The following is a 13,818-nucleotide window of genomic DNA, read 5'->3' on the forward strand; positions in this document are numbered from 1 at the left end:
CACTGCTCAAGCCTTTTATTCAGACGATCGTGTGATTAAAATATGTTGTTATAGTTTCAATAACAGAATATAAACTTAAAAGGATCTGAAACATATGCAGGTGTAATAATAATCCATTCAACACTGATTCGTGAAAGTCTCTGATGTTCTACAGCTGTTCGTGACAGCGCATCACAGATGTGCGCTTGCTGTAGAGCAGCTGCAGAAGAAGACGGCCTGCTCGGACATGTTGCAGCTCTGCAGTCTTTTGTTCCTCTCGGGCTCTGAAACAGCAGCGCGGTTTTCATGTTGATTCTTTGATCGTTGTGATATGACGCACGCTGATTTGGTTGCTTATTGAAGAACATCATTCAGGTTACACAAAGTCCCCACTTTGTTTTTAGCTTCAGTGTTTTTCTGGTTAACATCCTGAAGATGTTGCACAGCGTCCTCTGTGGTATACGACCCTGAGTCAGGAGCTCCTGTCTGCAGGGATGCAAACAGACAGCAGGCAGCTGAGGACCCGCGCTCACTCCTCACTTCACCGTGTGTGATAAAAACACTGATGCTTCTGAAACTTTGACCGTTTTTTCCTCACTGATGATATTTGGAGAATGCTGTAGTTCACAGACTGGATCGACTCCTTTGTCCCTCTGGCGATCCGATGTGTTCGTCTCGTCGGGATATCGAACAAAATGAGGTGAAACAAACTCGACTTCACTGCAATGAAACTGATTTATTTACAGAGAGCAAACTGCTGAACAGCCTCCGTGAGCTCAGCTGTGCTGTGCCGAGTCTCCACAGAGGAAGCTAACCCACATCGCTTCCTGCTTTTCTGCCCTATCAGGTGTTCTTCCTGTTGTGGACGTCATGTGAAAAAAAGAGGCAAAGAGGAAGCAGGAGGACTGTTAGCGTGGTTGTTATTGCAGGTATGTGAAGTGTTCCTGTCGGTGCCTGCAGGTTCAGACTCTTTCAGTCTTTACTCGTTCGAATCAGAGCATCTCTGCGTTTTTAACGTTGCACTTTATGCTGTCTCACCCTCACTGTGAGGAGGTCATCTTAAATGTGCGGCTCCACCAAATAAACGTGCTCAAAGCCGGAGCCGCTGATGTCAGAGGTTGTGGAAGGGGCTACAGCACAGAAGCTGTGTTTGCTTCTCAGGCCTCAGAGCAGGACAAACATTGTCTCTCTGCAGTGGTGTGGGTGCTTCCTGTGTCTGGCCTCAGGGGGCAGTACTGAGCTCAGATTACACCCCACATTAATGGTTAGCGCTGCTGACTCACAACAACGAGGTTCCTGGTTCAAACCTGCTGGCTAGCCTCAGCCTCATCACCTTAGCAGGGCGGCGCCCTGTCCAGGTGCTCCTCCTCCAGGGACAGCAGGGAAGGAAATGAAGACGATGAATGCAGGGACTACATGAAAGTGAAGAAGAGGCAGCATGGTGACTGTCAGCTTGGAGAGACAAACTGCTTGGAGTATCAGCGGGACGACGGTGAAAAGCTCTTTTTCCAGGACCGGAAAACTGAGAAGCTCTTGTCCGGGTCCTCGTGTGTCTCCATTCCCGTGTCACTTCCTCCCGTCCGACAGTCCCAATCCATCCAAAGTCCTTCTGCTCGGAGATGAGAAGCAGCGAGGAGGCGGCAATCACCCGAGAGAGTCCTCCTTTCCTGCAAGCTCTGCTCCCTTCTCTCCTTTCCTCGTCCCCTCATCTGTAGCAGTGTTACCCCTTTCTCACTCCTCAGTTCCTTTCCTTGTTTCCTCTGTCCTCTCCTGTCGTCCTCCTGTCAGCAGTGCTTTGTCATTGGCTGTCGCTCTCTCCCAGCAGCCAATAGGTGGTCATCTTCCCTTTGCCCTTGATGTCGATTTCCCCTCGGAGCTCCAGCTGAAAGCAGTTGAACTCTAGGAGAACATCTCGAGTCGCCGCCGACACGTGGATCTTTAGCGCTGCACACACACAGAAACACACACAGGTCATGTTTGGCAGGAATAAAAATGCTGCTTTTATCCTGCAAAAATCTAATCTGCTGTTTATCTAAGGAACATCACTTTATTATGAAGGGTCTTTAATAAATCTGCTTCCTGTTAATGAAGCTCAGGTGTTCAGCACCTGTAACAGAGAAACTGTTCATAGAGCACAAACTGCAGTATCAGCTGACTTAGACTGATTTCCACAGACACACCTGGAGAGGAAATACTCGGTGCGCACAGTTGGTACGAATCGACAGTTTGTAATCCCCGAGATCGAGCGGAGAACACCTCAGCGTGATTTCACGCCTTCAAACGAGCACCGTGCCGAGTGGAAGCTGAACTAAGCCGACCCTCACTAACCCGAAGCCCGTCAACAGGGAAGAAACAGCCTGCAGGGGGCGCTGCTGCATCAGCATTTACAGAGTGATGTTTTTGTTTGTGACCTGTGTTTGTGCAGGTACCTTCGCCAGTGGACTCCATACGTGATGACGTGTTGACGGTGTCGCCAAACAGGCAGTACCGAGGCATCTTCAGACCGACCACGCCCGCACACACGGGACCTGCAGAGGACACGGGGACGGTAACCACATGGAGCAAAGACCGGGAGTGTGTGTGTGTGTCTGTGTGTTCTTGTCTAGCTATCTTTGTGAGGACCGAAATCTGCATTCTACTATACTTGTGAGAACCAGCAGTCACTTGTGAGGATACACAACCCGGTCCTCACATTTTTGAAGGCATTTAAAGCCATTTTTGAGGCTCAAAACGTGGTTTTAGTGTCAGGGTTACAATTAGGTTATGGTTAGGCATTCATTTTTAATGGTTAGGGTTAGGGTAAGGGGCTAGGGAAACCATTATGTCAATGAGGGTCCTCACTAAGATAGCTGAACAGGGTTGTGTGTGTCTGTGTGTGTGTGTGTGTGTGTGTGTGTGTGCGTGTGTCTGTGTGCGTGTGCGCGTGTGTGTCTGTGTGTGTGTCTGTGTGTGTGTCTGTGCGCGTGTGTGTCTGTGTGTGTGTCTGTGCGCGTGGGTGTGTGTGTGAGTCTGTGTGTGTGTCTGTGTGAGTCTGTGTGTGTGTGTGCGTCTGTGTGTGTGTGAGTCTGTGTGTGTGTCTGTGTGTGTGTTGTCACCGCTGTGTATGCCGATCCTCAGCTTTAGCTGCTGCTCGGGTCGATGGCGGATCTTGAAGGCTCTGACGGCGTCCAGCAGGGCGAGCGCCATGCGTGCGATCTCTCGGCCGTGCAGCTTCCCGTTCCTCACCGGCAGCCCCGACACCACCATGTAGGCGTCGCCGATGGTCTCCACCTGGGGGCGCCACAGCACCGTGACATCAGTTAGAGTCACACTAAAAGTTGTCCTTATTGTGAGTTGGTCTCCATGGCGATGCGCTCTGTTGCTCAGAGTTGACCTGAGAACAGGTTGGAGGAGAGAAATGAGCCGTTTACCTTGTAAACGTCAAAGTTGTCGATGATGGCGTCGAAGCAGGTGTAGAGGTCGTTGAGCAGAGTCACCACCTGCAGAGACATCAGCACATCAGACTGAAGGTGGGCGTTTGAGCGCCCCCTGGAGGCCGCTGGGTTTCAGGGCAGTGTGTGAGATAACATGTTAACACTTTATAATTCAGTGTGTTTTATTTGATACAACAGTGTGATTATATTTACCCACAAATACTTACAGGAACATATTTACACGTGGAGGTTAGTCAGGTTGCAGGCAAAATATAATTAGGTTGTAATTTCAAATAAAATATACTGAAATTTCTTTTTAATTCCAAATCTTAAGTCGCTAAGAGGCGGGGCACACGCTGGACAGGTCGCCAGTCTGTGGCAGGGCTGACACACAGACAACCATTCACACCTATTTGGAACGACCAATGAACCTAACCCCACTACCTGCATGTGGGAAGAAGCTGCAGTTTCTCATTTCATTTTCTCTCAAAAATGTTTTAGCCCCCTCGACCAGCACTTTATTTATTTTCCTTGAGCAGCACTAATACGTTGTCCATAGGATGATTCTGAAATATGGATTACGGATCTCGCCAGCAGCCCTTGGCCTGCGTGCTAACATGGTGCCAAGCGTGCAGCGTCTGAACCTGCAGCAGAAACACCAGCGTGTCTGACACCTGCAGGACAGACTTCTCTGCAGGACAGATTGTGGTGCAGGTGTCTGACACTTCAGTCACACGCAGCCCTGACGGCGTGACAGGACGCAGAACCGGTTTCAGAGTCCAAGCTCGGATTTTGGAGGATCAGGTACCCGGTGCTACTCTCCGTCTGGCTTTCTGTGTTTGTGTGTTTTTGGACCTGGAAGCTGTGTGAGATGTACTGCAAGTACTCAGGTGACACTCGTCTCACCTCCATCGGCGTGCTCTCTGCGGAGATGGCGGTGAAGCCCACGATGTCGCTGAAGTAGATAGTGACCGAGTCGAAGGCTTCGGCCTGAACCGTCTCTCCACGCTTCAGCTGCTCGGCCACCGAACTGACAGAGAGACAATACGGCGCTGTGAGTGTGTGAGCAGGAAGCTCCGCCCATAAAAAATGTATGTATGCATTATAGGGGGGCGACCGTGGCTCAGGGGGTTGGGAAGCGTATCTGTAACCGGAAGGTCGCCGGTTCGATCCCTGGGCTCTCTGTCCTGGTCGTTGTGTCCTTGGGCAAGACACTTTACCCTACCGCCTACTGGTGTTGGCCAGAGGGGCCGATGGCGCGATATGGCAGCCTCGCCTCTGTCAGTCTGCCCCAGGGCAGCTGTGGTTACAACAGTAGCTTGCCTCCACCAGTGTGTGAATGTGAGAGTGAATGAATAGTGGCATTGTAAAGCGCTTTGGGTGCCTTGAAAAGCGCTATATGAAATCCAATCCATTATTATAGAGCAGGGGTAGGCAACCTTTCTGATGGCGAGTGCCATCTAAAATTTCCTGTGAGGTCAATGTGCCATATGATTGCATTAGCAATAAATTTAATAACACTCTATATTAACAGTTACACACTATATAGAACCACTTTATAGAATTATATTTGTTCACAGATGTTGGCAGCTATCAGCAAATAGTTATCAGCTATTTCGAAACAAAAAAAAGACACTTTTTATCAATAACAAGAACTCCATGACAGCAAATGAACTGTACAACAGAAAATACAAATGCTATTTATGGTCTCCTCACAACAATGATAAGTAAAATAAACTGGGCCAATATGGCATGTTTGTTAATACAGGGATACACATGTTAATGTGATCTCTGGTCTCCCACTCAGAGACACAGGTCTCCGAGCGGCTAAGCGAGGACACTCTTCATGTGAGAGAAAATCTGCTCACACAGATATGTAGAGCCCAATACTGTCAATAAGGCCTCTGCAATGTTCTGAAGACAGTTAAACTTGTCAGGTAGTGATGTCCAGCAGGTGAAAATGCAGCTCCATGAACACACACAGCTGTAGATTCCAGCTGCTTCGATGTTGCATTAACTGGCATTAACTCAGCCAGTTAACGCGAGACAAATCTAGCTGCTCATTAAAGATTTCTGGTTTGATCAGAAAATAAAACATTGGTCCATACACCTGAAAGTCCCAAAACGCATTGGGAATTCTGTCTCGAGTCTACGGATGTATCCGTGTATCTCCGTGGTGCTGATGCTGCGCTGAGCGGAAAGCTCCTGAAGCTTTTGAAGTGTCGGAATGTGGAAAGCTAACAACGTCCCCCCTCAAACAAGAGAGACGGACTTGCGCCAGAAAAGCCGATCAGCTGATCATTGATCAGTTTCATGATTGAAGTAGCAACAGGAGAGGAGAGAATGAGAGAAGAAGAGGCAGCTGTGCAGCGTAACGACAGATTAACTCCAGCTTTGTGTCTTTTTCCATTGTAGCTGAAGTCCGGGACAAACTGCGTTCCTTTTCAGCTCAACACGAAACGCGTAATATTTTCTCTGAATACGAGACGATTCCGTCTTTTTTTATGGGACGGTTGGCAACTCTACTAACTAACCTTATGAATAAAATAAAGTTCACTACAACAATGCTGATGAAAACTCCGTCATGCTAGCTAGCACGCAGCACGAGTTATTGTAACTGACTGTGAAAAGTCAGCACAACGATAATAAACTCCACCTAAACTTGGTTTATATCTGACCCGGACAGACTGCAGGTCATAACTTCTTACCTGAAGTTTAGTTCACCTGACACTCTGACCGGTGCTGCCTCGGGTCTCTGCTCCTCCTGCCTCCCCTTTCCCTCATCCACCTGCTGGCCTCCACCACTTGCTAATGTTACTGAATCAGTGGAAGCTACGCCATAGTCACCACCAAACAACTGAGTTATTTTTACACACCGGCCAGAATCTGGCCAATCCACCATCTTTCATTGTTTATACCGCTACAAAAAAAAAAAAAAAAATCATCGGCCCACCGAGCGTGCCATCAGTTAACCCTTCGCGTGCCAGCTGTGGCACGCGTGCCCAGGGTTGCCGACCCCTGTTATAGAGTAACATCCAAATAATGTAACAAGTATTCTAATTAAATACTTTCTCCTGGGAGTAATTAAGTAACATACTGCATTACTTTTTTATTCTGTGTAATGATTACTTTTTTGAGTAACGACTCCAACACTGATCCGAGCCAATGAGAACCCAGCGAGACTCGATACAATGATCAATAATCAATAATGATAGCAATAATAGAATTGGAATCTTTAAGTTATTATCAGTTCTAGTCGCCACAGACTTCAAACTCACACCAAGACCATCGCCACGTTTCAAATCGACCCCGCCCTCACATCGAGGGTCACCACAGCCGACGAGCGCTGCATGCAGTATTCAGACAAATACTCTACATCTCTGCTCCCTGCACGCTCAACTCTCTGTACAAAACCAACCAATCACAGACTTGGATGCAAGAATTCTGATTGGCTCTTTTGGTCTCCAATCAGCTCGCTAGCTACTCGCTAAATCCAGCAGAGTGGTTTGGTTTAAACTAGATTAAAACCAACAATGGTCTTAGAAAACAATATATTTTACAATAAAATAATTAAACATACTAACAGAAAGTGGGTTTGAGCGTGCAGGGAGCAGAGATGTAGAGAGCAGGTCTGCAGACGTCTGAGCACAGAGCAGAGATCTGAGCGAGAGCAGCTGTTACTGTGTGTGTGTGTTTATGGATATTAATTCAATTCAATTCAATTCAATTTTATTTACACAGCGCCAAATCACAACAGAAGTTGCCTCAAGGCGCTTTATATTGTACAGTAGATCGCACAATAATAAATACAGAGAAAAACCCAGCAATCATATGACCCCCTATGAGCAAGCACTTTGGCGACAGTGGGAAGGAAAAACTCCCTTTTAACAGGAAGAAAGGCAGAACCAGGCTCAGGGAGGGGCGGGGCCATCTGCTGCAACAGGTTGGGGTGAAAGAAGGAAGACAGGATAAAGACATGCTGTGGAAGAGAGACAGAGATTAATAACAGATATGATTCAATGCAGAGAGGTCTATTAACACATAGTGAGTGAGAAAGGTGACTGGAAAGGAAAAACTCAATGCATCATGGGAATCCCCAGCAGCCTACGTCTATTGTAGCATAACTAAGGGAGGATTCAGGGTCACCTGGTCCAGCCCTAACTATATGCTTTAGCAAAAAGGAAAGTTTGAAGCCTAATCTTGAAAGTAGAGATAGTGTCTGTCTCCTGAATCCAAACTGGAAGCTGGTTCCACAGAAGAGGGGCCTGAAAACTGAAGGCTCTGCCTCCCATTCTACTTTTAAATACTCTAGGAACAACAAGTAGGCCTGCAGTGTGAGAGCGAAGTGCTCTAATAGGGTGATATGGTACTACAAGGTCATTAAGATAAGATGGGGCCTGATTATTTAAGACCTTGTATGTGAGGAGCAGGATTTTGAATTCAATTCTGGATTTAACAGGAAGCCAATGAAGGAAGCCAAAACAGGAGAAATCTGCTCTCTCTTTCTAGTCCCTGTCAGGACTCTTGCTGCAGCATTTTGGATCAGCTGAAGGCTTTTCAGGAGTTTTAGGACATCCTGATAATAAAGAATTACAGTAGTCCAGCCTGGAAGTAATAAATGCATGAACTAGTTTTTCAGCATCACTCTGAGACAGGATATTTCTAACTTTAGAGATGTTGCACAAATGGAAGAAAGCAGTCTTACATATTTGTTTAATATGTGCGTTGAAGGACATGTCCTGGTCAAAATGACCCAAGGTTCCTCACAGCATTACTGGAGGCCAAGGTAATGCCATCCAGAGTAAGAATCTGCTTAGATACCATATTTCTAAGATTTTCAGGGCCGAGTACAATAACCTCAGTTTTATCTGAATTAAGAAGCAGAAAGTTAGCGGCCATCCAGGTCTTTATGTCTTTAAGACATTCCTGCAGTTTAACTAATTGGTGTGTGTTAGCAAACACTGAAACACATTTCCTGCATGCAGTGATGAGTCTTCTTCGCTCAAAATAATTTTCTCCTCAAAATGCAACATTTGTACATGCAAATGTTTTTTACGTGCGCTCAGAATAGAGGCACAAAAATAACGCCATAGAGGAGCAGCCCATACGCCACACACACAACTGCACATGTTCAGAACCCAACTGTGAGGAAGACATCCAGAGGTGCACCTGAGGTGGAGGAGGGTATGTTTACTGCAGAGCCGCACTGTGTGCAATAATCGCAGTACTGACTGTGGTAGTATCTGGTACAGCAGGGCTTCGGCCTTGCGTTTCTCCTCGTGGTACGCCTGCGTTCGCTCCTCCACCAGCTCCTCCAGGTTGTTGGCATACTGCTCCATCCGGGACAGGAGGTTGTCCAGGATGTTGGTCCGTGACTCCCTGAAAACACACACGTTGTTCTGGGTGGGCAAAAACCAAGTGTGGGCTCGTGTCCACTTTAATATCAGTTCAGTTTTATTTACACAGCACCAAATCACAACAACAGTCGCCTCAAGGTGATTTATATTGTAAGGTCGACCCTACAATAATACTCACAGAGAAAAACCCAACAATCATGTGACCCCCTATGAGCAAGCACTTTAGCGACAGTGGGAAGGAAAAACTCCCTTTTAACAGGAAGCCAATGAAGGGAAGCCAAAACAGGAGAAATCTGCTCTCTCTTTCTAGTCCCTGTCAGGACTCTTGCTGCAGCATTTTGGATCAGCTGAAGGCTTTTCAGCGAGTTTTTAGGACATCCTGATAATAAAGAATTACAGTAGTCCAGCCTGGAAGTAATAAATGCATGAACTAGTTTTTCAGCGTCACTCTGAGACAGGATATTTCTAATTTTAGAGATGTTGCACAAATGGAAGAAAGCAGTCTTACATATTTGTTTAATATGTGCGTTGAAGGACATGTCCTGGTCAAAAATGACTCCAAGGTTCCTCACAGTGTTACTGGAGGCCAAGGTAATGCCATCCAGAGTAAGAATCTGGTTAGATATCATATTTCTAAGATTTTCAGGGCCGAGTACAATAACCTCAGTTTGATCTGAATTAAGAAGCAGAAAGTTAGCGGCCATCCAGCTCTTTCAGGCAGAGATGTTTCACTCTGTAAACACACAAATGCAGTTTTGGGTGTTGTTCCCTGTGTGGCCACAGGATGTCACCAATGCACCACCCTGAAACCGCCCGCTGTCCGCTCTGCTCGCTGTTTCAGGTCTTACTTGTTCTGTTTGCGCAGCAGCACTCGGATCTGGTTGAACTCGGGTCTCTCTGTCGGCTCTTCGGCCCAGCAGCGCTCCATCAGCTGACCCAGCTGGGGGCGGTCACTCTGTGGGTCAATGGTCGGCCTCAGGCAGGGCCACTCCCCCAGAATCACGCGGTCCACGATCTCTGCACAGAAACAGTTCAGCACATTCAGCGCAGGTTCAGGACGAGCAGTGAACCTTAAACTACCAGCTCGCTGGTGATTTCGGGTGGAGCGCCGGTGTTGGTGCACCAAAGCACACATTATCCTCTGCTCGGAGCCTTGAGGCTCTCGAGGATGAGCAGCACAGTCTTTGGCCCTGTCTCTGTAAAACTGTCAGCAGAGTTAAAAACACAACGTTTCATGAAATGTGGTGAGCAGCATCCTGTTTAACTTTAAAAAAACACATTTAACTGGAGGAGGTCAGAAGGTTTGTGTTAAACATGGATTTGATCTGCGACTGAAAGCAGACTGTGATAAAGGCACTAAAACAAGTGAACATGAGCGTCAGTTCGAGACAAACAGCTTCAGAACAGCCGACGATGAACCCAGCGACGGTTTATGGTGTAAACCAGGCGGTCGAGCGTGACGCTGCTTATTCTCTTACATGATAACACACAGGTTGCATTTTTCTTTATTTGACTTCTTTATAAATAACATAAAATCCTTTTCAGACTTGTGCTGTGAGCAAACCCATCAGCAGGTTCCCATGGCGACAGTGGGTCGTACCCGAGCGACCCACTGTCTGCACAGACGCCGAGTCCTAATGAACGGAAACGCTGAGACAGGAACGTCCCGTGTGCTCCGTGCGAATAAATCAGAGGCCAGGTCATTAGCGGTGATGAAGCTCGCCGCTGGCGGAGCACGCATCCGAGCGGAGAGCAGGTAAACAGCTTCTGCTCCCCAGCTGCTCTGTGAGCCTGCAGCAGAGCTCAGCCTCAGCGTCCAGTGTGAAGCTTTCTGTGGTTTGGAGAGCGGACGCAGAAATGACCTGTGAGCGCGAGGCGGCTGAAGAACCAGCGTGGACATGCTGTTTGCTCAACCTCTTCTCTGCTCTGATTCATCCCAGCAGGATGACGGCTTAATCAGAAACCAGGTCGACGCCGATCACATGACCCGACACGCACACCTGCAGCAGGAACCTCGGAGCTACCTACCTTTAGGGCTGAGCGGGTCTCCCTCCAGGTAGAAGGCTCCTCGTCGAAGCGCTACCTCCTGGAGGATGATGCCGAAGCTGTAGACGTCTCCTTTCTGGGTTCCCTGAGGAGGAGGACACTCCATCCTGAGCAGCTCTGGAGCCATCCACAGCTTCTCTGCAGAGCGGCACGAACAGAGACCTCAGGACCTGAGCTTCACATCGAAACCTTTCGGGGATCTTCTTCATATTTAACATTAAAGAGTTTGAGAGAGCATGCTGCTAACATCGCTGCCTGACTTCAGGAAAAGCAGATTAACAGCAGAAAGCTGCGACTCACGGGCGTAGTAGGCGTGAGCGTCGCTGGCTGCGTCGCTCTCAGACCGAAAGCTGGACAAACCGTAGTCGGTGATCTTCAGGACGAAGCGGTTATCCACGACGCAGTTGGAGGACTTGAGTTTACCGTGAGATAAGATGACGCTGTTGTGGAGGAAAAGCATGCCCTGCAGACAGAGAGGAGGACGGCCATTCAACACGTGTTTGTTATCACAGGTAACACCACCTGGAGGAAACTTATTACTGTTGTCTTCACTTTGAGTCCTGTCATCATCCAATCAGACACCAGGAGCCCAAAGCTCTCTAACTTTGACTCCTCTGTCCTGGTTAACCTGCTCGCACTTCCTGCTCGTACTTTCACTTTAACGAGTCCCACATGCATCGCATCGACTCCACTCCCTGAAATCGCCGTTAACGATCTTCAGTCCAGGAAGCAGAAACGTAACGAAGCAGAGACTGGGCAGGAAATGGAAACGTACCTTTACGATGTCGTTAATGAGGGAATATTTGAACATCCAGTCCAGAGTGATGCTGTCGTTCTCCAGGATGTCCTGAACACACAAACAACCAATAACCTGTCAGCGGTGACCTCGGCGAGCTCTCCTCAGCATCACGTGACGCCGTCACCCTGACCTCCACCCTTAAAGCCGTACCTGCAGACTGCCTCTGGAGCAGTACTCTGTGACGATGCAGCAGTTGGGGGGGTCGATGCACGCTCCGATGAACCTGGTCAGGTGTTCGTTCTGGACGTCTCTCATCTGCACAGACGGAAACATTCAAAGGCTGAATTCACAGGAAAACACGGGGAGCATGACTCCGCCCTCAGTGACGCCCACTGTGGAAACAGACTAAAGCTGGAGTCTCAAACGTCACTGTGGGCCACTGCTGTCGTCTCATTGGACGGCCACAGCCTCATGTTTGTGCTCTCTGCTCATGTTGGCTGCATATTCAGTCATTTAGAGAAATTATTTTAACATTCCACTTAACAACAAACAAACCCTCTCTGACAGAAAAGCCAAACTGCTTTAGATTTCTTCAGGTTAATATCCAGGTCGCAAGTGGCCCCCGGGCCGCGTGTTTGAGACCTCTGGACTCAAGGGACATTTCACAGCGTTGCCCATCAGACCTCCTTAGACCAGGTCCAGGTCCAGACCATGACACCTAGAATTAGTTTACCCTGACCCGAACATCGTTCAGGTCGTTACATCAGGTATGTAAACCCAGAAGCTCAAGTCTGGAGAAAAATAACTATAAGTTGTTGTTTTTTTCTAAATGTTTCCTAAAAGAATTTGACCGTGGAACCACGTGTGGCCTGTCTGAGAACATGTGACACAGATTTCATATTGTCTGTTTTTAATTAGCTGAATATTTTATTTTCTTGAATGTGAGCAGTGTTAAAATGACCAAACCGTGTTTACCCTGAATTGGATAAGGAAAAATAAATGAATGGATGTTTGGATGATGAAGGCACCACTGTAGCTGCACTGACCCTGCTGGGAGCGCCCCATGCTGGCTCCTGTACTGTACTGGTGAGCCTGGTACTGAATAGGAAGCAGACAGTAAATATTCCTGGGAGCCGTCTGCAGCTCCAAGCTGTTAGCTTAGCCCACAGGTGTCCAACTCCAGGCCTCGAGGGCCGGTGTCCTGCAGGTTTTAGATGTGTCCTTGATCCAACACAGCTGATTTAAATGGATAAACGACCTCCTCAACATGGGCGCGAGTACGTACTCGCGTACTTGAGAATTGAGAAACGGCCCATGTTTTCCAGAGGCCTGGGAATGAACTAATCATTTGATTCAGGTGTGTTGACCCAGGGTGAGATCTAAAACCTGCAGGACTCGAGGCCTGAAGTTCGACACCCCTGGCTTAGCCAGTCCGACCTGTTAGCTTAGCTGGTCCTAATGCTCATGTGTGCCGTGTCAGACACTCACGTGTTTGAGCTCAAACAGCACCTTCCTGTTGAGCTCGATGCGTTTCTTGTTGATGTATTTGATGGCCACGATGTTCCCCTGGAAGAAAACAAAGAGCAACATACCAAAAGTCAACAACAGTAACCTTCAGTGACACGTGAAATGATGCAGACGCCTCACTACATTCTCTCTCTCCTGCTCTCATCGTCATCGTTAGCTGTTTGGCTAACCTGACACAGGAGGAGCTGCATGCTGCGCTGCTAACACAGCTGACGCTTTTGCTCAGCTCTGGTTCTTAAACCGGTTCTCTTCAGAGAACCTTTCTGATCTGCGATCCTGTTCATTAATGGTAATGATAACAAACGGGAATGTGTTCTGCTCATTTCCAGCTCTTTTTCTTTCTTGGACTCTGTTAGAGCAGCTTTACATGATCTTTGTCAGAAATGATCCTTCTTTGTCTGATCCTGTGTCTCAGTTCGCCCGCTGTCTGAAGCAAGCAGCTTTTAGCTCCTCCCCCTTTAAACACAATAGAATAGTCCTTATTGTCATTGTTCATGAACAACGACATTGTTAAAGCCTCGTTCGCCACGCCATGTGACCATGACACATATGTGGTGGATCTGACTGACACTCTGAGAGCGTCTGCGCTCTTATCATTCACAGGTAGCCCCGCCCTGCTTCCTGCTTCCACTCCAACATGAACTTCCTGTTTTCTTCAGCCCGACCTGAAACAGCGACCGAGACCAGAAACCCGTCAGGATAGAACACAGAGGATCATCGGCGCATAGACTTCTGTCCAATCAGGCTTCAGAGGCGT

The 13,818-nt window shown here is 47.9% G+C and overlaps 1 protein-coding gene across 3 annotated transcripts in view; it reads right to left on the bottom strand.

Moving 5' to 3' along the window:
* The window catches only part of npr1b (natriuretic peptide receptor 1b), a 76,081-nt gene continuing 62,263 nt past the window's right edge, over positions 1–13,818 (bottom strand). For all 3 annotated transcript variants that reach the window (XM_031749357.2, XM_039619815.1, XM_039619816.1), the window contains 12 exons: positions 13,023–13,100; positions 11,745–11,849; positions 11,571–11,642; positions 11,096–11,258; positions 10,778–10,933; positions 9,598–9,766; positions 8,625–8,771; positions 4,299–4,422; positions 3,390–3,458; positions 3,075–3,249; positions 2,409–2,507; positions 1–1,923 (listed from right to left, as the gene is read on the bottom strand). In XM_031749357.2, the coding sequence (XP_031605217.1) occupies positions 1,778–1,923; positions 2,409–2,507; positions 3,075–3,249; positions 3,390–3,458; positions 4,299–4,422; positions 8,625–8,771; positions 9,598–9,766; positions 10,778–10,933; positions 11,096–11,258; positions 11,571–11,642; positions 11,745–11,849; positions 13,023–13,100 (1,503 nt within the window). In that variant the 3' untranslated portion in view covers positions 1–1,777. The remainder of the gene's footprint in view (positions 1,924–2,408; positions 2,508–3,074; positions 3,250–3,389; positions 3,459–4,298; positions 4,423–8,624; positions 8,772–9,597; positions 9,767–10,777; positions 10,934–11,095; positions 11,259–11,570; positions 11,643–11,744; positions 11,850–13,022; positions 13,101–13,818) is intronic.

This window comes from Oreochromis aureus, linkage group 11, assembly GCF_013358895.1.
Source record: "Oreochromis aureus strain Israel breed Guangdong linkage group 11, ZZ_aureus, whole genome shotgun sequence".
In the NCBI taxonomy this organism is placed as follows: Eukaryota; Metazoa; Chordata; class Actinopteri; order Cichliformes; family Cichlidae; genus Oreochromis; species Oreochromis aureus.